General features: G+C 41.3%; 1 protein-coding gene across 9 annotated transcripts in view; it reads left to right on the top strand.

The window, feature by feature from the left end:
• Positions 1-18368, top strand: part of RABGAP1L (RAB GTPase activating protein 1 like) — a gene marked incomplete at its 5' end in the record, with an annotated part of 238535 nt that extends 220167 nt beyond the window's left edge. For 6 of the 9 annotated variants that reach the window (XM_082287051.1, XM_082287048.1, XM_082287050.1 and 3 more), the window contains 7 exons: positions 1556-1648; positions 9043-9153; positions 11561-11665; positions 12833-12916; positions 13410-13481; positions 14561-14758; positions 15080-18368. In XM_082287051.1, coding sequence (XP_082143177.1) covers positions 1556-1648; positions 9043-9153; positions 11561-11665; positions 12833-12916; positions 13410-13481; positions 14561-14758; positions 15080-15235 — 819 coding nt within the window. In that variant the 3' untranslated portion in view covers positions 15236-18368. Of the gene's footprint in view, positions 1-1555; positions 1649-1927; positions 4865-6688; positions 6807-9042; positions 11666-12832; positions 12917-13409; positions 13482-14560; positions 14759-15079 lie in introns of those variants that run through there. The other 3 variants (XM_082287055.1, XR_014226648.1, XM_082287052.1) reach the window with 3 other exon arrangements.
• Between the last annotated feature and the right edge of the window lie 4311 nt (positions 18369-22679).

The following is a 22679-nucleotide window of genomic DNA, read 5'->3' as shown; positions in this document are numbered from 1 at the left end:
AAGGTGTCCTTGTAACACCCCAGCTGGGGAGCCTTGATCTGGTTCGCTAAATGAAAGCCCAGTAATCTTGGTGAAAGGATGGGATGGGTCAGGCTTCGGTGTGTGATGGGTTTGTTTCATTTAAAACACTATGGTGAAATGATTTCTTATTCTTACGACTATTAAGTATCCTCAACAGTTTCAGGCTGCAGCCAAGACAAAGGTGGCTGAGTTTGTGTTGGGAGGATTGTTCAGTTGAAATGTGTAGAAGCATCTCTGAGTCATTTTCATTTCATGGTGTTTTGCTCTGTTAAGTGTCATCAAAGTGAAATTCTCGTGTAAGTTTGCTCAATGTACTTCATGTTTTTATCTTTACCCTTTTCTCCTTGTTTGCTTTAAGGGGGTTGATTTCAGATTCCATCAGCAATTGTGGGAATTGGTGCTACTTTATTAATGCTTTGCAGATCATGGGTTTCATGTTTGCTGCTTGCACCGCTCTCTGCAGCAACACTGAGCACTTGCTTGGTCCCTTTGGGTACTGCAGAGCAAAGAGGTATTGGGCTGAAAACCAGTAAACAACACCAAAACGATGCAGAAACTCCTATCTCTGCTCACTAGCAGTAGTTTTTTGCCCTAAGGCAAGGTGACAGTGGCATGTCCTCACACCAGGAGGCAGCTAAACATGATCAATATAGGCAGTAGGAATATCTGCATGACAGATCCAGGGAAAGCCTGTGTTTATACTCATGATGGTACATGGCGTTAGGCATCTCTCTGGCTGCCAGTAGGTGACCTGAGTGATGCTGTCAGAGGTCTCCGGGGAGAGATTGGGAGCACTGCATACCCAACCAAAAGGTGAAGGGCAAGCAAAGGACCCCCACGCTTTGTTTAAAAGAGCACAGGTTCCTTCTGATCAGTGTTTGAAGGGGAAGAGTTCCCAGGATCAAGCAGCCTGGGTTTTGCCCTTTCTGCACGGCTGTTTACCAAATTTGTTTGATTTCTCTGAGCCACCTCCCTGTTCTCTTGCGCTGCAGCATCTCCACCTGTGCCTAGGAGGGCTCTGGTGCCAGACTTCATGAGGGCATTGGTCACAGGCTGTAATTTAGACATTAATACTCTCTCAGCAATAAAAACCATTACTTGGTTCTCCCCCAGGGAATTGTCCAGTCCTTTTGTATGAGCACTCCTTTGTTCTCATCTCACTTTTAACAGTTGTCTTGCTAAAGCATTGTTTCGGTGAATCATATGTATCGAAGTGTGTGTTCCTCTTCCCTGTTCTCCCACTTGTTTGTGCTTTTTTTCTTCTAGTCTTACTAAAATGTCTTTACTTAATTTTGTTTCCCTTTAAATGTTTGAATAATTAGCAGCAGTGGGCACAGAAAGATTTCTGTCGATGTGAGCTGGGAGTGTTTGACGTGGCTTAATGAGTAGGGAAGGGGGGACAGTGGGGAGAGACTTTACTCAGCAGCAGCTTTCCAGCACTTCCTCAGTCTCCTGTTTGTAGGGAGAGCTTCCAGTCAGCTTTTCCAGTGTTCCTCTAATTTCTAAATGCATGTTTCCCAAATCTATTCCACAGGTGCCAACGAAAAAGCTGAAGAAATATGAGAGAGAGTACCAAACAATGCGAGAGAGCCAGCTGCAGCAGGAAGATCCTATGGACAGATATAAGGTAGGGAGAGGCTATATGGGAACTTATTCCGCTGGTGACTCCCACGAGGAGTGACCTGTCCCCAGCAGTTGAGCAGAGGTCTGTGTACCATGCTCACCTCCCTGGGATATGCCACTGCAGACCTTAGGGAAGTGAAGTGCCAGGAGAAACTCATCCCCTTTCTTGAATAAGCACTTTAAACCTTTGGACTTAGTCTTTTTTTCCAAGAATATTTCAGTCACAATTTGTAACTCTTAAGACATCTGCAAGTAGCCACATATAATATTTTTCTTCTTTCAGTTTATATGTTTGTAGGTAACTCTCCTGCTGTTGCACTTTTACGGGAGATCTTCATGAGCCGCAGAAACAAAGGGTGATTCAGCTACAGACACAAAAAGGAGAAAATACACATTGTTCTAGTGCAAGCTGTGTGCAGTGGCATCCACAGAGACTTTGGAAGATGAACTCTTCCTTGGCTGATACGATCCTTATTATTCATTCCTGTTTATACCAAGCATTAGTAATTTTTTGTTAAGATAATACCTATTATGGTGGGACCCAGAGCACTCCTGGGTCCTGAGGTTCTACTGCAATAGAACTAATAGTGATGGGTATTCTTCTTTAAAGGATCGGAGAAATAAGCTTCAGCTGTTAATATGATAGTTCGATAGTTCACCAAAAGAGAACAGTTCTTCAATTTTGGGTCAGCTTTGCTTATCTTCACAATGTATTTGCTTTTGTTGTCACAGCTGCGTTCTGTTGCCATAGATTTTGTGTGCTGGAGGCTCTGCCTCTGGGCACAGACTTTAGTGAGTGCTCAGGATCTGATTATTCCTCGCTCTGTTTTGAACAATTCAGTTTTCTCTAGGTGAAGCTGCCAGAGGTGAATCACTTCACTGCCCACTGCCCAGGGTAGCTGGGAACTGACATTTCTTACATATCCTTGTACTGTTTTCCTGCTGTTCTTCACTGTGCCTTAATATGTTAAGTGACATTGCGGTTGTTACGGAGTCTACCAGGAGTGTGGAGTGGTGAATAATCACACAGAGTGCAACAGGCTTCACATGGTCTGTGAACATAAGGAAAGTGCACCACGTTCAGAAAACCAGAGAATGGAAATCTCTAGTGAGAAGAGTGTGCCTTAATTTGTCAATGTGACAAAGTAGACTTACAGGTCCAAAGTCAAACTGACTCTTTTTTTTTTAAAAAAAGCCATTATCTGTGAGAAAATTGTATTTAAAGTGTTGGTTTTTTGCTGTCAAAGGGCGGATATTTTATTGCTTGTGAGACTTAAGAGTGCTGGACCTGCCGAGAGCCAATAGCAAGTATAGCCTATTTAGAAAAAACCACAACTTGCTGCTGATTAACTTTTAAGTATTTTTCTAGGAGTTCACATATAATACTGTAGAATAAAAATAATGCTTAGAAGACAAATAAGGGTTCTTTAAAGCTTGGTAGAGGCATATTAACTAGTTAATCCTGGTCAATGGGTGGTGAAGAACATTATCCTAAGCTGCAAATGAGGATATGGAAAGTGACTCTTGGGCCACTGTTGATGTGAGTCACTGTCACAGTCAAGATCACAGCCCAGGGTTTTGGCTTGCGCTTCTGAAACTCACTGCAGATTTTTTAATTAAGCTGGATTGGGTCTGATCCTCTTAAGCATGCTGTGAGTAGAGTCCCTGTAACAGGATAGTTGCACATTAACTTCAAAGCTTGGACGCATTGTTCAGTTGATGGGTGTTTAAGTGTTGTAAGTGTTCTTTGTTCCTTGTCTTGCTTGTTAGATTTTATTGATATGCAAAGTTGAGGAATTGACATTTCAGGAGTGTTTCCAAAGGGCAGCAAGAAAATGTCAGTTGTGTGGATCCTCCCAGGCAGCATGTGGAAAGCCAGCCTTGCTTTTTGCTTGTCCTTTAAGAGAGCACTCTGCAGCCTTCGTGGTCAGAGATGCATTTCAGTTGGGCAGCACCTTTGCAGGGCTTCCACAGCCAGGCTTATCTTGGCAAAGGACAAAAGCCAGTCCTGTCTCCGAGCACAGCACCGCTGTCAGCTCCTGCTCTGTGGGCTGTGCCCACAGCCCTACCATGTTGTAATTTTCAGCTTCTCTTCCCAAAACAAAGTGAGGTTTTTGCTGCCTAGGAAGGGGATGTTTCTTGGATGGGATCACTGGAGTAGAGATCCCTGCAGAATGTTCCTCATATGGGTCAAGAAGGAAAAGATCTTTCAATCAGTTGATAGTTCTTAGCTATAGTTTTTAGAATTTTTGTTAGCAGCAGAAATTCGTCAGGCACACAGGCACTTGTGAGCTGCAGTGATGAAGGATGTCTGAGTAAGACACCTCCCTGTGACACAGCCCTCAGAGGAAATGCCTCAATGGTCTCTTAAGAGAGAGGAAGATGGGCTGGTTTGGCAGTGTCTGACCCAGTAACCAGTTGTGTTTGCCTGACAGGTTAAATTCATGTGCTCCCATAAACTGTGGTAAACATGCAGGAGTTCTGCCCAGCACATATTTTACATGTTGTGATTTGACTTACCAAAAGAACAGTATTAAAGAGCGCCATTATTTTTGATGTTTGTTTCGTTCTGTATTTACAAGTGTTATTTAGGAAAAGTGCAAGTTTTTCTGGACACGTTTTTACTTTATTTTCCATTGCTTATAACAAATTATCACATTTTTGTCAGATTTTTAAAAGGTGCAAAAGTAAAATATGTTCTAAATTGCTGTTTGTCACCAAATTTCGTAAGTTTTAGTTGAAATAAATTACAAATTGCCTATAGAAGCCAGGAAGAAAAGCGAGTTGTATGTGCAGAAAAAATAGTAATATAGTTCAGATTGATGTTTTTCTAAATATTATGGAGTTTTATTTCTGTGTTCGAGAATACCTCATGTAACAAGATTTGGGTTGTCTTGATGAGAAATTTCCAGGACTGAGCTTGGGAGTTGAATTAAAGAGGATATAGTCGTACAAAGAAGGGCTGGAGTTTTGCAAGCAGGTGCTGCTGTTCTGTTCCACCTTTTCCTCTGTTGACCTCTTTGTGCAAGGGAGAAGTTGTGTGAATAAATGTGTGATTTGGACATCTCTGTGATAACCTTCTCTGTGTTTGAAGGGGAAGGAAAAATTAATACACTGGTCCTTTTTATTCAGTCATGGCAACTGAGTGTTAACCATCATGAGGAAAATCATGATGACTTTTCTTGTGGGACATTCTCTGTTGTTTTTTTTAAAAAGTATACTGGGGCACTTTGGGGAATGCCTCTCCTGTGTCACCAAATAAAAAACACAACTACCTCCAGGAGCCTCTGTGTTGCTTACCATGAGAGGCTTTCCTGGATTGCTTGCTGTAAAAGCTTTTTGGGTTTCTAGATGGAGGTTCAAAGGATTTTCCTTTGGGGCTCCTCCAATATCAAGAGCCCTTTCCATTGGGTTTATGAACACCTCAGGTTGCTCACATCCAGAAAGTGAATTTTAATCAGTGTTTTCATTCCATCATTGAGGATCTGTTCAGACTCAGAGGTCTCGGGTTTGGATGCCTTGATTTAACCCAGCCAGCAACTCAGGCAGCTGCTTGCTCACTCCCCCACAAGTGGGTGGGGGAGAAAATCACCAGTGTAATAGTGACAAAACTCGTGGGTTGAGATGAAGACAGTTCAGTAGGTAAAGCAAAAGCCGTGTGCTCAAGCAAAGCAAAGCAGGGAACTCAGCCACCCCTTCCCACGGGCAGGTAGTTGTTCAGCCATCTCCAGGAGAGCAAGGCTCCATCACACATAACAGTGACTTGAGAAGACAAATGCCATCACTCCAAAGGTCCTCCCTTCGTTCTTCTTCTCCCTGCTTTACATACTCAGCACGATGCTATATGGTCTGGAATATCCCTTGGGGTCAGTTGGGATCAGCTGTCCCGGCTGTGTCTCCTCCCAGCTCATTGTGTACCCCCAGCCCTCTCACTGGTGAGGAGGGACAAGAAGCAGAAAAGGCCTTGGCTCTGTGCAAGCCCTGCTCAGCAATAACCAAACCATCTCTATGCTGTCAACAGCTTTCCCAGCACAAACCCAAAGCATACTAACCACCATGAAGAAAACTAACTCTGCCCGAGCCGAACGCAGCACAGGGTGTCGCTGAACAGAAACAGAATTGCTTAACAAGGTTGGTGACTCATTACGCCCCACTTGAGTACAGCACAGAGAGGATGCATCGTGGCCACTAATCTCCTCAGGAATTGCTCCTTGGTGCAGAGGGTGGAGTTCAGCCTTTCAGTCTTCCTGAACTGAGCCTTGCCTACTGCTTTCAAGTTTGCGTCTTCTTTCCATCCAGTGTGTGATGGAAGTGGGACTATATCTCTCTAAAACGCATAACAAAAAACACAATTAAGAATAAGCAACTTTTTTTTTTTGTATTAGAAATTTCTTTATATCCTGTTTTCACTGTCTTTGCACCAATGATTGAAAGCAGTATTTGGTCTGTGACTTTACAGGAGGTAAGTTCATTTGTGTTTGTGTGTATCAGCATTGTTTGTCCTCTTTGGAAATGCAGTATCCTCCTTTTAAAAGCTAACCTGAGTTCACCGGCCACCTTCTGTAACCAGGAAGAGGAATTTGGGAAAGTTTAATTTTAAAATTTGTTATTTTACTGACTGTATGAGATGCCAAGCTAGAAACTGAACAGTGCTGAGGAGAAGGAAATGGTTGTCATAGTAAATTCAGTGTTGTGTAGAGGAGGCAGGAAGCTGTCTGTTTACACCAGGGACAGCTAGCAGGTCTGACTGGTTGGCTGATGCCAGTTATAAAATGCTGCCTGTGATGTGAGTCCTGCTGTAACAGACCTGCTCCATCTGTTGATCTTTGTCATTGGGAGCATATTTCATAGAACTCCAAATATTTCAGAGCCTGTGGAAATAGTTTGCTACACATGAAAAGCGCTGTTTGCTCTTTCTGTCTTTACTGTGTCCTGTTAGTTTTTATTTAGACTTAGGCAGACTGAAGAGTTTCCTCCTGAGAAGGGAGGCAGTTTGACACTGCTAGACCTGGGGGGAGGAGCTGGAAAAGACAAACCAGCTAATGAGCATACTGCCCTGGGTGGAGGAAGAGTAAAGGTGGCCCTGTGAGAACCTCTCAGCTGTATTAGCAGTACGGTGAACGAGCTAAAAACATCTTTTAGCTATTGACTGGATGCCCAAGGTAAGAGCTCTTTCCCTCACTGCCAGCGTGCCAGGTAAATTCTAGTTTAAGAGGAGGATAGCGCATTTCCAAGCACGGAGCTTGCTTACCCACTTGTCTGCAAATGCAAAGCAGGAGCTCTCAACCTCTCACTGTGTGCCTTGCTTTGCAGACACTGAAGCTTTTGGCAAAGACCTAGCAAAAATGGGAAAGTCAGTTCATCTATTTTGTGAAAGTCATAAGAATTTCTTGCTTTTTTCCTCTCTGTGGAAAGGTATTGGTGCTGCAGCGCCTGGTCCTACTCAGGTCTCAAGTTTTGGGTGAACTCCGGTCACTTTCTGACAACTGGAAGAGCCGTGTCTATAAAAATCAACATTTCTAACATGGTCTGAACAAAAGACAGGAATAAAGATGTGTTAGAGATTATTAGTAGTACTGCTACTATTGACTGCAATTTGGTTTTACACTTTAAAGCTTATATTATGTTTACAGAAAAGTTGTACTTTAATTTTTAAAATTCCTTGTCCCAAACAGACCAGTGTATTTAAAATAAGAAAGATCCCCGAAGTTGTGTGTCTTTTAGCAGTGGTTATTTTAACTGTGTTAAGACAAAGGCATTTTATTTACAGTTTCTGTACAAAAGAAGTTACTCAAAGTACGATCTTTTGGAAGGGAAATGAACTAACTTCCCTGTACAGGGCAGTGCCTATTCTAGTTACACAATAGGGTCACATTAAGGAGAGAAAATTTGTAGATGTTCCACTTCCTGCCACAGAGGAAGTTCCCACACAGAAGAGACCTTTTTTTGCATCCTCTTAGAGCTCCCGTTTTTGTTTAAGACAAACACGTAAAATCTGCTTGCAACAGAAATGAAAATTGCAATTTCATAGTTGTGAGTTTGGAAAGAAAAGATACCTAAGCATAGCTGGTGAGTAGGAAGAAGTGAAAACAGGTGAATAACATACTTAGGCAAGAAATCACATTTCGTAGGAATGCACTCACTGAACTACTCTCGGAAAACGTTTTTGAGTACTAATCTATATATTATACATCATTGACTTTTACTGACATATTTAGACTTTTACTGTTTTGTTTTGGAGAACATAAGTTACCTTTCAGGTGAGAACAAGTCCTTTTTGAAGTCTCAGCATACAGGTTACTGTTCTTCCACCTATGAGCTCCCATATGAACGTGGTGTTTTTCCTTGAATTTCCATAGTGCAGTGATTCCCTTTGCAGTTTTGGTATGAAAGATACACAGTGACAGAAAGCCAGCAGAGTTTTTTTCTCTTAAAATCCATTTGAGGAAGGGACCGTCTGTCCTGCCTGGCTGTGTGCTTCTGAAAATGAGCACTTGAATTTGATGTTGGACCCCTGGAAGTCCACTGACCCACAGGCATCTTTTGAATGGGGTTCTGTTTCTCAGCTCTGGAGCAACAGTCACAGAAACTGATTTCTAAAAGACATGAATTATTGCTGTTCATTCTCGTGTTCACTCACCTTCTGCAGTTAGTGCTCCACAGAGTCATTTCTGCCTGGAGTGGGTAGGGAGGGCAGTGAAGCAAGAGCCTGCAGCCCCCGAGTTCTCCGTTTTGTGTTCCTGACACTGCCCCCAGCCGGTCCTGGGCTTGTGCTCAGGGAGGAGCTCCCCTCTGCACCTGGCGCTTTTTCTCAGTAAAGTACACCCTGGTGTCACTGGCATGAGGTACAGAGAGGTGCACAAATGGTGATGCAGGATATATGAGCTGTTGGGAGTTCCCTGATGAACGCTGTTCTTTGCTGGTCCCGCAGGAGATGGGAAGTTGACACTGCATCACCTACAAAGTGGACTATTTTTATGGATCCCTGCAGACAGAATTTTGTAAAGTGGAGCAGGACAGCTTTCTACTTTGATTGGAAGCATTACTATGAGTAGCTCTTAATTGGTCCCTGTTCGCTGCTGCTGGGTGGGATTTTATCTGCCTAATTTCTTTAGATGATGAGCAAGCAGAAACCAAGTGCTTTTGTGGAGAGGTCAGTGTTTACTTTTGACAGGGAAACATTACAATCAGTGTGTCCCTTACACAACACAGACCAGTGGGATGTAAGTGGAATAGCTGCATTTGCACTGCTGGCTTAATTCACTGTTGTTTCCCAGAGCAGCAGTCCTGTCTTCATGTGCACTCTCGCCTTCTCAGTGTTTTACACGCACACTGCACTTGCTCATTGCTCTTTATAAGGATTAACTTCCTTCCCTGGTTGTTCCTTTCTTTCCACAGAGGGAAAACCGCAGGCTCCAAGAAGCAAGCATGAGGCTGGAGCAGGAGAATGATGACCTTGCCCATGAGCTTGTAACAAGCAAAATTGCCTTACGGAATGACCTGGACCAGGTAATGTTAACAGAGATGGGTCCCAGTTCAGGCTTGGCAACAGCAGTTTAAGGAGCCCTGCTTTGTGCTCAAGTGGAAGCAAGAACACATTAAAAGTGTAATTATTTTTGCCTTTATTTTCCTGACAACCTCAGTCCTAGCTGCACTCAGCTGGATTTCCACATGCCACTGTAGGCATTCAGTGGTCTCTGGCCAAGAATGACTGCATCTTCTCTGTTGGGGATTGTTCAGAAAATGTAAGCCATAACCTTTAGGCAGATAGCAAAGAATGAACATTTCCTTGAAAAAGGTATCACACAGTTCTTGAAAGACTAGTTTCAAGGGAAGTTGCATTGCAAAATGTGCGGATCTGTTTTTCACAGCAGTTTTAGTACAGCCAGCAAAATTCAGAGATAATGAAGTGGCATGGCACCAAAAATTCGAACGGCTCCTGGGTGTGTTCACTGATAACTGCTTGTGTTCCCTTTGGAGGCTGGAATGTGGAGGGCAGCAGCATTCAGAGCCCTTTGCCTCAGAGGCATTGATTTTCAGAGAACTACACATTCAAGCCTCTCTTTCTGAAGTGCTTTATGTGTCGTTGATAAATGCTGTGACAGCTATTGGTAAGGTGCTAAATACAGGAGGGCCGAACTCCACCACACCTTGTGGTTAGTCCCTTGCTCAGGGAGGGCTATAGCGCCTTCTGTAACAAAAAATCTTTTCATGTAAGGGCCTCTCAGTTGGATTTCCTGTAGTTATTTGGCTTGCTTTATCTAACCTCAGAATTGTAAACATCATTGACCATGGTTGTGCAAGTTGTATTTCACTTCAGGCAGATCCTGGACTGTTAGGCTCTGCTGATTTGGATCCATGGGATTCTAAAATGGTGAGCTGTCTGGGTGAGTACAGGCAGGCTGAGATGTGCTGTGCATGGAGCAGGCAGTCTTGTGTGGAGGCTAAAACCAGTGTCTGAGGGGCTCTGTCTTCCCTGGGAATTCCAGGTGTACATGAAGCAGCTTTAAGTCTGCAGCTGCCCATGCTTGTTTTTTCTCAAGTGTCATGGCAAGGCTGCCAAGCACATACTTGTGCTAGTCCCATTCCTTGCTCTCCTACACTTTCCAGTCTTTCTGTAGACAAGAGTGGCTCCTTGAAGTTTTCCCACACCCTACCCCCATTCCCAGGCACTTAAAGAAAAGCTTTGTGCTACTGCACTCCTCATCTGCAAGGACAGGGGACACCATGTGCCACTGCAGATGCTTGGAGAAACTGGAATGAACACAAGAAAGGAGGAAAAAATTGTAGTTCCATCAAAGCATATCTTGAACAGGTCTTTCATCAAAAATATCCTCGTAATCCCCAAGTTCTTTTGTTCTAAGATGTTAATCTCATCAATTTTCTATTCTTGCACTGCTTGTTTTCCTTTCTCCCATACAGCCTTATACACGCTAAGCAATGAAGAAATCCTTAATCCACCTCTTCAGTCATGGAGATGGTTGAGCTGGTTCTGCTGCCCACAAACACTACTAATATCATTAATCATTATTACTGTGGCAGAAAGATAAGATGATACCACTACAGTGGTAGAAAAGCGACCTTCAGCTCAGAGACAAGTCCTATATGGTTACTTGTTTCCAATGCCCTTTTCCCTCTTGTAATTTCAGCAAACTCAGTGGTAATTGGCCACAACAATTTCCTGTCCTGGACCTGTTACTGAACAGGAAGGCTGGTGAGAGGCCATGTGTGTTTCCCAGCTGGAGAGGTCTATAGAATATATCCAGGCACTGAGAAGTACATTCCTCTCCTGATGATCAGTGAGGACAGTGCTCACAAAACCAAAGCATTCCCAGTAAATGTCACCACAAGCTTGGTCCTTCCAAGAAAGGAGAAAATTATATTCTCAGTTATCAGGTTTCTTCACATAATACTTATTTGCACCGATAAACCATTTTATCTGGTGGTCCTGTTTGTCTCTTACACTTGCCTTTGCTTTGACACTTTGTAGGGTACAATGCAGACACCTAAGTATTTTACAGTTACGTTTTCCCTGCTGACAGGTTAAAAAATGGGATGAGCTATTTGAAGTTACATGGGAGCTAAATCCTGCTGCCCTCACTTAGATTAATATTGGTCCCAACAAAAATATTCTATCCATCACTGTTTGTACAGGGACGCAGTGCTTATCTGCCATCTGGGCATAGGTAAACAATTGGCCAAACGGTCCTATAGCACAGTTGTTGAAACACAGTGAAATAATTTAGTAAGTGGCTGACTGAAAAGGGAATTTCATATCAAAAAGTTACGTGAGCCATTACAGGGCCGGAAAAGGCAGTGCTAAAACCTGAATCTAGTGTATTTCTGAGCTGTATATCCCAATGTGTTTGTACTGGCACTGATAACATCCGATTTACACAAGTGTCTCTGATTCTAGGCTGAAGACAAAGCAGATGTTCTGAACAAGGAACTTCTTCTGACCAAACAGAAGCTAGTGGAGACTGAGGAAGAGAAAAGGAAGCAAGAAGAGGAAACTGCTCAGGTAAGGCATTCTGCAGGTTTTCCCATGTAGTTAGGAAATGCAAGCAAAATGATATGCAGAAAAGTGTGGATGTGTTGCAGTTGTGAAAAGGATTTTGTCCTCAAAATGCAGTTTCAATTAAAAGTTTATAGGGTAATTTCTTTTGCAAAGTATGGCTTTCAGTATTTTTCTTTACGTGAACTCTGAATGTTTAGTTTTTCATAGCTTATCCTCTTCCAAGTATTGTAGCGATTGTTGTCACTGGTGGTGAGCAATCTCAGCTAAGGAGATGTGATCAGACCTCTTAAATATCTAAATGAAGGAGTTGTTGCCTTGTAAGAGCCCATTCTGGATTCAGCTGCTGGATTGCTTAAATAATGTTCCTGCCTGAAGCTAGAACCAACAGTGGAAGAACAGGGGTGAGGGTTGGGAGAATTTTGCTGACTAGACCTGGCTTCATACTCAGCTGCAAAATACTCAGTATTAGTTTTGTAATCCTGTTTATCTTACATGTACGTTTCTAAAGTGATACCCTGGTTTTTATTTTTGCTATTAGGCAACAGTGCCTGCAACAATAAATGTTAATTCTTTGTGTCTCTCTAAATGGAGTTCTCTGTTTGCCATAAGTAAGGCAGTGAGGCTTTTTTCCTGCTGAAAGGGCTCTCCAAGTGGAGTGGTTCTGAAGGAGAGATGAGTTAGCTGTGTTTTCACTCAGTGCCATACACCCAAACAGATTTTTTTCTTCTGTTATGGAGATGACAGTGATAGTGTTGAGAGATTATTGTTCTTGTTCCATCTCCAAACAAACAAAACAATCTGGCCAAACCTGCTGTGACAGTGTGCAGAAAAACAAAAACTAAATCAGTAAACCCCACTTAATAGTAATGCTTTTTTTCATGTGTTCTGTGGACCATGATGTACCACCATTCAACACACAGGACGGGAATTAAGTTACAGGAGAATTCTCTAAGCAGGGATGAAGGGTCACAGGATAGACTTTTTGGTTATCACTGATATGATGAGTATTTGTAAACTGAGTGAATCAGACACTTGTCTAAGAACTGGAATTTCATAAGAAGCCGCTGTAGAGCTGTTGTAAACACAGTAAGACATGAAGAGAACAATCTGATGACATATTTTGAGAAGTTCTGTCAGTGTACTGTGTAACTTCCCTCCTTCAATTCCTAGCTGAAGGAAGTCTTCAGGAAGCAGCTGGAGAAGGCAGAATCTGAGATCAAGAAAACCACAGCCATTATTGCAGAGTATAAACAGGTATCATTCCAGAGATGCTCTCTTGTATTTCTTCTTTCAGCCTGTTACAAGAGCTGAATTTTCAGTATTGCAGATCTCATCCTTCAAATAAGCTCCACCTTTCAGGCTTTCAGAGAGCAATGTTGTAATTTGTCATAAACCTGCTTGTGGCTTTCCTAATAGTCTCCTAATTAGGCAATCAGGAATAACCTGTCTTTCAGCTAATTTTAGTACTGTAGGGTGAATGCTTCTGTGCTCTGTGACATAATGTAGTATAAACATCATAAACCAACTCATCCATAAAATGTCCCTGTATCTGTGCTCAGGTTCTGTGTTGAATACTGCTGGGTTTTTATCATTATCAGCAGCAGTGAAGTTGTCAAGGGGGAATGCATATACCTGAGTGAGGCAGAATTTAAGAAATGTTGGTTCTAGGCAAAACCCGCTGTTAAAAAGCACAGATTCTGTTTTAATATAGTAAACTTGAGCTAAGAGACTGCTTTCTCTGCTCCAGATTTGTTCCCAGCTGAGTACCAGGCTGGAAAAACAACAAGCGGCCAGTAAAGATGAACTGGAAGTTGTGAAGGTGAGAACAATGTCTCTACAAACGGGATATTTCTAACACAAGTGTTGCTGAATGCCAGGGATACAGAACAAAACATGAACTGAAGGTTAAAGTAACATCAATAGCCCCACATGCATTTTTCAGCAGATGTAAACAAGGAAAGGGCTTATTTCCTTTCATGGTTATTTACCTTGTGTCAGACAGTGTGGAACTCTCAAACTGAAGTGCATTTAGTACTTGGCTCTTCTTTTTGCTGTTAAAATACATACTTCTGCTAGAAAATGTAGAGAAAACAGTAGTTACTTGGGTGTTTTGATGAATTGGTAAAAAAAGAAGACTCTCTAGAAGACAAAACATGATGTTTCTCAAGTGTGCACCGTGGAGGGATTGGTATTGGCCAGATTGGACAAGGTTTGTATTTGGGTTTCTGTAATTTAAGCAGAATTAGTTTAAGTAATTAAACCAAATGGCACAGCTAGGGCCATCCCCAGAATATCCACAGTGGTTTCTCTCCCTTGTCTAAACCCCTTACCAGGAACACCTACATAAGAGATAAACATTTCCTGATCAGGTAATAATAATTCTGAGTAGGCAGAGTTGTTTACCCTCTGCTGTAGCTTCTACATATTTCTTTAGTACTCAAGCTGAACTGGATTTGTTGCTTTTTAGTGACTTTTCTATGTTATCGATAATAACATAAAATAATTCTAGAATTGATGTCCCTAGATTCTGCGAAAAATAGCTCAATATCCTGTTTCAGTTTGTGCAAGCCAGGCCAGCTGTTTCATCTACTCAGATTTAATTTACTCTTCTTAGTTGTGCTGACATAAATATTACAAAGCTTTGGTAGCAAGAAGATTCTAATATAGGAGCAAAGCTTCCATGCTTAGAGCATGCTAAGTAGATTTTAGGAATTTTTTATACTGGTTAACTTACCCTGGAAATTGTTCATGAAAAACTCAAATTCTTTTCATGCCAGTTATAAAAACTGCAGTACTAGATGGTTTGAGACTGAGGCAGTCTGACAAAAAAATGGCTCTTCCAGGAAGTACAGCAGCTCCTGTAACATGGATTAAGAATGAGCTTTCTGGGTATTTCAGGGTAAAGTGATGGCCTGCAAACACTGCAGTGAGATTTTCAGCAAGGAGGGGGCACTGAAGGTGTCTGCTGTAAGCACGGACAACAAAGGCATCGAAACAGATGATGAGAAGGATGCACTGAAGAAGCAGCTGAGAGAGATGGAGCTGGAACTTGCACAGACCAAACTGCAGCTTGTGGAAGCCAAGTGCAAAATTCAGGTACGTGGAATCCAAGTACAGCAGGGCGATCACCTTAACCTCATGCTCAGTCCAGAATTATTCTGAATGATACAAAAAATGGTTCCAAAAGGGAGCACATACCTGCATGCCTGTGTATCTGAACTTCAGAAAAATTTTCTGTCCTAAAAGGAAGAAGATGTTTTTATTTGTGTGTCTAAATATCTTGTGCTGTTTCAGCAGTTTGAATGTCTTCTCTCCCCAGTGCCTGGGAGATTGGAAGGGACTGCAGGGACTGAGTGTGAAGATGCTTCTTTGTAATTAATTAGGTTTTGATCAATTCTGACTGTTCTGCTTTCATAGGAGCTGGAGCATCAGAGAGGAGCCCTTATGAATGAAATCCAAGCTGCCAAAAACTCTTGGTTTAGCAAAACCCTGAACTCTATCAAAACGGCCACAGGCACACAGGCACCACCGCAGCCCCAGCCACCCCTGCCTCCCAGAGAGGGCAGCACATAGTTGCAGCCGCACCCGGCACAAGAGCACAAAGAACAACACAGCTGAAACCTTGGAGGATTCTTCCAGTGGTCTCTCCTCCTGGGGGAAGGACAATGAGGCAGGAGTGCAGGCTTGAAGTGAAATTCTTCAGTGTTTTTCATTCATTTTCTGATGTGACCCTTTTCAGAGGGGGGAAAAAAAAATTCCTGGTTGATGTTGAATTCCTACTTCCCATACTGCCTTGCTGAAAGCCACGTTCTGATACCGTCATACTTTTACACTTTATTTTATATGACTAGATGTTAAATAAATACTTCAAAACTAGGTCTTTAATACACATCGATTTTGAAATCATTTTTGTCTTGCATAGAAGGTTTTTCTTCTTCTGGAGGAAGAGAGAGAATGGAAAATGTACAGTACTGCAGCATAATCTCTCCCTAGAAAGCACAGTGTAAGACATCTAGGATAACTTACGCCCTGGGACCATCTCAGAATTTTTTTGCAGCAGCTGTGTCCTGCAGAGAAGCACTTTTTGTAAAGCTTAGGGCCATAGCAAAGATAGGCTTGTGCTCTCCTGGCACAATTGCTATGAGCTTCCCTCATAACTCCTTAGTTTGGATTGGTTTTTCTTCAGAAATGCAAGTAGTGCAGTTTTTGTAACACTGTTGTTTAAAGGCTATTTACAGCTCAACTGGAATTTAACATAAAGTTACCTAGTTCCCTTTTTTAAATTCATGTTTATATTAAGAATTCCAAGGAGTTAATTCCTTCCACTGGGATAAAGGGAGAACTGTTTTGACACTTACTCGATGTTTTTGCTGAGAAGCAGAGTGAAGACCTTGCATGGTTTTGACCTTTTGTAAATCCTGTGCAATAAAGGGTAGGTTTTATGAATAAAAGGAATGAAAACCTTGCCCTGGGTCTATATTCAGATTCCAAATTTGACACAGAAATGAGGTATCAAATAAAATACCCAAAAGGCTTGTGCTGCACTGATGAATAAAATATCACAGAAAGAAGATCTGTTTGCTAGAATAGGAAACACTTTGTTGGTATTACTTATTTTTATAAAAACAAGCATTTTCAAGTGGAATACAAGCCCTAGACTTTCCTGTGGGGGTAGACTTCTCTGGTGATTCCCAAACCTATCTGGTTGTTTTATAGCTCTTAAGGTAAGAAAGTTCGAAAGCATTTGTTTTGACTAAACATAAAGTGTTCATAGAAATACTTATTTCATGGAAAATTAAGCTATTGCTTGAACTGATGGAATATTTTTTTAATTATACCTGTCATGTCTAAAGATGGTCTTGCAGGTAAATGTCATTGCTGGACTAAATGTTGTGTATTAATTGTTTCATTTACAAGATTTTTCCAGGGACCGTAGTTCTGTTTTGATCTTTTTTTTTTAATTCTAAGGAATGCCATACATTGTCAGTTTTGTACAATAAAATTTAATAATACCCATCTTGTGCTTTGTTGTCAAGCATAATTGTGAATTATTTTCAACAGGGTAGTACAAATTTAATGTTACCAGTGCCGAAGGAAAGATTCTGAATGGCAGTCAGCTGTTAGAAGAAGAGATCAAAATATAATCACTATCCTGACACAATTCTCTCTTCTAAGAATAAGGGGCTAAAAAACTTCTTAAATTTAAACATCAAAACATTTTAAAATGTAGCTTCAAGAACAGTGATTATCTGAAATTATTAATGCAGTGAGAGAAAAGGGGAAAACAGAAGGTATTTCTTTTGCAAATGTTGTCAAAGGTCTTTTTCCCTTGTCACTTTCTCGCTTATAATATTTGCAGAAATGTTTCCATTCTCTTGACTGACTAAACCCAGCACTAGTCATTCATTTACCAGTTCCGTTTCACATTCAGAATGTGAATCTGAATCCCTAATAAATCTGAAGTGACATTTAAGGATACCTGGTGAACATCTGCTTGTTGCATTTGAGAGTACTGTGCCCATGAGGGAAACTGGTTGTTTGACAAATGTCTGAATTTCTCATTTCTTTTATCTTAACTCATACTTACAAGTGGATTTAAAACCATGATTGGGAAAGTCCAGTCACAATGATTAATGAAATGTATTAATCTGTGGTACCCTGAGCCGATGAGTTAAGAGCTCACTGCTGCTCACCCCTCCAGCTCCCCATTGTACAGTCCTGCCCCTTGTCTTAGTTATAGTATGTACTGGAAATAACGAGAAGCAACAACGAAAATAGATGTGGGTGGATTTACCCCCCTACGGTTCATCTTTTGTCAAGTGAATGAGTCAGATCACCTCCAGGGCTCCCATGAGTGCAAGCGGATCACGGGAGTGGGACTTTCCAAGTTCATCAAAAAGGAGCTGGTAAATAAGGTCACCACGTTTCACAGAATGACACAACATTCCTTTTCTCAGTGTAGCTGCTTTCTGACTTTGGAAGTTGAGTTTCAGGAACAAAACCACATTTGCTACCTGCCAGCCATGATGATTTCAAACCCTTGTAAGGATGGAAGCTGGCTTACCTCAGCAAAAGGAAGTTTCAGAAAGCAATGACCCTAAAGGCAGTAAATTATTTCCACCTTCCAGCTGTAGATCCAAGGTAGTATTTGTGGCATTTGGAAGAGTAATATTTAGGTGGAAACTGCATCTTCTCTGCATTACTGAAGGAGTAAGAAAATAGCTTTATGGCATTATCTTGATGAATATTCAGAATGAAGGAAAGGAGCAGGACTCCATGATTAAACCAGGCAAGCTAAAATTCTATCTGCTGACTATAGATGCTATTGGGAAATTTAGTTTCCTGCAAGAAAAGAGATCTCTGTGTGACAGAAATACCTACATACATATCCTTGGTGGATTTGTCAGGGATAGCTGGCTTATTGTTCAGCTTTTCAGCAGGAAACATCATCAAAGTCTCACTGAAACTGTTGTTTCCATGTGGCACTGGAACAGCTAAGATAGCTCCTAAGTCTAGAGTGATGAACCTTTCTTCCCTGAGTCTGCGGTAAACTATGTGTTCACATCAAACTTTTATTAAAATTAATTTGAATTTTATAAATATATATGTGGAACTAAAACCTATTTTTAAATTTTATTGAGAATGCACCATTCTGAAATAAAGTCTTTACTTTGATTAGGAACAAACCTCCAAAGAATATTTTTACTACAACTTTTTATCTTGTTGGATTCTAATCTGTTCCTGAGATGCCCAGTATGGGGGGCAAAAAAAAAAAAAAAAGTCCTTCTTTTCACTTTAAAAAGTTGGTTTTCCTTTGACTGTAACAACACTTTACAGGCTAAATGAAGCAAGGCTGATTTAGTTACGTGGTACATTTGTGAACTAGTCTTGTATTATCTTTGTGAACCAAACTTAATATTCTAAAGTAATAGGACTTATTCCACTTAGTTTACATTTCTAAATGTACCTGGAGAGAAATTAAAAAAAAAAAAAAAATACCACGGGTAGAGAAGCTGAGAAACTGCAAAATCCCTGAGTTCCATCTGCATTAGCATTTGGTAGAACCAGTCTCAGGAAAGATAGTCAGCCATGTAATCAGTACTGCCAGTGGACAAACCCACCCTTGCCCTGACCATTAATGAGGATTTAATTTGCTACAGCTGAGTTGCATCACTACAATTAAGTTAAAGTGCTTACACAGGTAAGCAGTATTTGTTTTCTTTGTCAAGACATTTTAAATGACTTGCCTTGGTTGGCCCTTGAAAGTTTTTTTAAGATAAATGATCATCTCTGCCGCTGTGTTAAGAACAACTCAAAAACAGCCATTTACAAGGGGAGACAGATAAAAAGTCAAGAACTGCAAGAGTCCAGCCCCTTCACAAAGCATGAAGAATCCCATTGACTTCAGGGTCGTGATGCCACTCATTGACTGAGTGTGGTAGTTTAGGAGTAAATAAAAACTGCATTTACTGGCACCGAAGTATCAAAATTTGCAAGTCACATGCCATGCTTTCTTCCCAGGATCAAGGCTGGGCTGTTCCTTCTATTAAGTAGCTGCAGTGAAATCCATGAAACTACTTGTATGTGTGGGAGAACTATAATCAGGTGATTTTCATTTACTCAGAGGATTTTCATTTACTGTTAGACTCAGGGATAATTGGCAACTTCTGCATCATCTCCTAAGCCTAAACACCCTTGGCTTTGAAACCAGAAGCACTCTTACCTTACAATGCTGGTGTTCTTCCAGCTGCTAGAGAGAAAACCATAGCAAGTGTCATGTCTGATTGATTGTGAAGAGAGGGCAGAGATGTTGCCCTCAAGGCTGAGGGATTGCTGTGGCTGACAAGCACCCCCTGTCCCTGCTGGACCCTGCTGGAGGGGCTGCTGCGCAAAGAGCCAGCTGCACCAGATTTGCAAACACCGAGGTTAAAACTAAATTATTTGTCTGTCTATTGTGCTAATACCCTACTGGGAACTGTCCCATTACCTCCTTCCAAATAATAACACTATGGGGAGACATGATGAAACGCTCAAGTTTGGATCTCTCAGGTTTTAGGGTAGGTGTACGTCACAGCAGCCCTTAGAACTGCGCTAATCCACAGATGGATTTTGGGAAATGCAAGGAATTTGCAACTGGATAAATAATGCTCAGCATTGATCAAGACCTTCTCTTTCCCAGGTCAGAAGTCTACACAATTTATTTCAGGATTGTGACTTAACACATACAGGTCAATTCTCCAGGAATACAGGGCTTTCCAATTCTCCTGGGTCCCAACTGCTTTGCTACTGAATGTATTTCATGCTATTTTTACCTGAAAAACAAAAAATGGGTAGAGAATTAGGATATTACTTTTTATTATTTTCTTATTCAGTGGGACTTGCTTTTATTTAACCTGTAAAGGAATATATATGTATCTTTGGAGAGCTATATCTTACATATAGAATAATATATAAGAAACTGAACGACAAGGGGATAAATACATCAAAAGGATTTGGTATCATAAATTTCATTTGTGATTTGATACCACCAGAATCCTGGGCTGTACTAATTTCCTTACAGTTTCTCTTATTTTTGTATTTTATATAATACATGGATGGTACTACCAATGCAAAAACCACAGCAAATGTTCCCAGATTTTTCTTCAGGTCTCAATTCCTGTCTTTCAGTAATCCCTGAGTTTGCAACTCTGCTATACCACCCTCAAAAGCTGTGCCTAGAGCTCTCTTGAGCCTTGGGAACTCGTGCTTTCCCATGGAAGAAGATTCTCTGGCTTCTTTGAACTGGGAAAAGATGACACATGAATGCAGAAAAGTTTCTAATCAAGCATAATCCATCTGCCTCTCTGTCTGCCATTAAGGTGGATTCACTCCAGCACACTGAGAAAAGAGCATCTTCAAATCTCTTGACTCCATGACAATGAAGTTTTCCAGATTTGGGAGTGCCTTTGTGATCTGGGTGTGTCCCAAGTCCACAAATCCTAAAGAGTTAGGGAAAAAAGAGCATCACAGAGAGGTCAGGCTTCTAACTGAGAACCGTTCAGTACTGCCATACTTGGGTAACACATCCCTGTATTATATAAAGTACGACATGAAAATATAAGTGTAATGCTTGTTATGAAAAGTGCAATTCAATGTACATGGTCACAACAAATGTTTACTTTTTTAATTGTTACAGAATTGTTCAGATCAGTACCTTGTTATCATTGTGTGAACGATGCCTTGTAAAATAAATGGAAATGGAAAACAACTTGGGAATAAGATGCTTATTTTCCTAAGCTGTTTGCTTAAGAAGCAGCTTAAATCTGTTTGCAGGAAGAAGCAGCTGCTGTGTCAGGTTTGATGATGCAGTTCTCACCAGCAGCTCTATTTGCACCAGGGCACAGTGGATCATGCACCTGTTCACAGGGAGCTGTGCCACAGAGCTAATGGCTCACCCTGGTCCTCTGCTCCACATGCCAGTCCGAGGTTTCCAGCACACAGAAGGCTTTTTCTGAAGGTTGGTGATACACAGCAAAGGGACAATAGCTGTTGTTAAGGGCTTCGTGCTTCCCTGGAGTACACAAGGCTTGAGGCAGCATGCCTGCAGGAAGAGACATGGGGAGCAGAAGGAAACAGAAAGAAACTGGCAAGGGACTGCTAAGAGAGAGGTAGGGCTGAGCAAGAGCAGAATGCACCGCAGTCCAAAGTATCCAAATGCTTTACAAAACCATTTTTCCGTGTGAGCAACTGCTCTAGGACTTTCTTTTCCATTAAGTGAGATGAACAGCCGTTGCTCCCAGATAACTGCAAAAGCACACAGCGCTTCAGGGGAAGATAAGGAAAAGAGGGAGAGACGCTGAAGATTAAATTTACCAGGCATAACATTTTGTATTGATTTACCTTCACATCACTACCCAAAGCGTTTGTCAGGAGAGGGAGCAGCATCCAGATGCTGTTGCAGCTTTATGCAAAGGAGAGCTATGTGGAGCTTGTTTTACATGACAAGAGTGACAACTTTTACACGTGGAAGCTGCCACTCAAAGGGAAGTGCCGTGAGTACAGAAATGCTCCCGATTTAAGGAAACTAAATAAACAAAAAAAAAAAAAAAAAAAAACAAACTCGAGGAAAAAAAGCAAATTACAGGCTCACTTCAAATGCGTTTCTATGTTAATGAAAGCATTTTCTCCTCTAGCCAGAACTTAAATTAGAAAGCCCTACCAATTTAAATTGTAAAAATAAGAGCACTTGCTAATGTAAGACCATAAATGAGTGTGCAGAAACTCAAAAATTAATAGTGAAGTTGAAAAACACAAAATTTTTCCTTGTCTCAGTTGCCGCTACACAGAAAAAAAAATTATAAGGAAGTAATTTCTGAACAAGCAACTGCCCTTAACCAATTTTAAGAAAAAACATGCCATAAAAGTAAATTCCAGGTAAATGACCATATTGTATTTCCCGGATAAAATCAGGAATATCCTGTCTCCAAACGGTATTCCTGAAGATGGTCAGGCTTATGCTTAGTCCTATGAAAATATAGAATAAATGTGCAAACACATTTACATTAACACAGTAAATTTTGCAGATCTTTCCTCCACTGCAGATCCTGAAGCACTGCAGCAGAGGGCTATGATAAACACCTCAGTCCAACATCTGTTAAAACCACTTTGGGGAATGCCAACTCAAACCTAAATCCTTGGCTTCAGGGCTTCTGTGAATTCATTTTCATCAAATTTCTTCTTCCGTCCCTACCTCTACAGATCTCTTAGATTAATTCCTGGATGTTCGCTCTAGAAGAGAACCCAAGACCATGCATCAGCAAATGAGCTGACATTTCTCAATTTGGTAAAACAGGTGTTGCAACTGGCACCTTTTTTTTAGAGAAATAGACTTTTTCAGCCCTGAAAGGCTGTGTTCTGCCTTGGGTCACACTGTCTACAAAGGACATCTGGAGGCAAACGCTGCCTCCTCTACATTCCTGCTGAGAGAAAGAATGCCATTGCCTTATTGTTTTCTTTCAGGGAAATTTTAATGCCCACT

The sequence above is a fragment of the Coloeus monedula genome (assembly GCF_965178545.1).
Source record: "Coloeus monedula genome assembly, chromosome: 9".
Lineage (NCBI taxonomy): Eukaryota > Metazoa > Chordata > Aves > Passeriformes > Corvidae > Coloeus > Coloeus monedula.
This window is presented reverse-complemented; position numbering and strand designations above follow the sequence as displayed.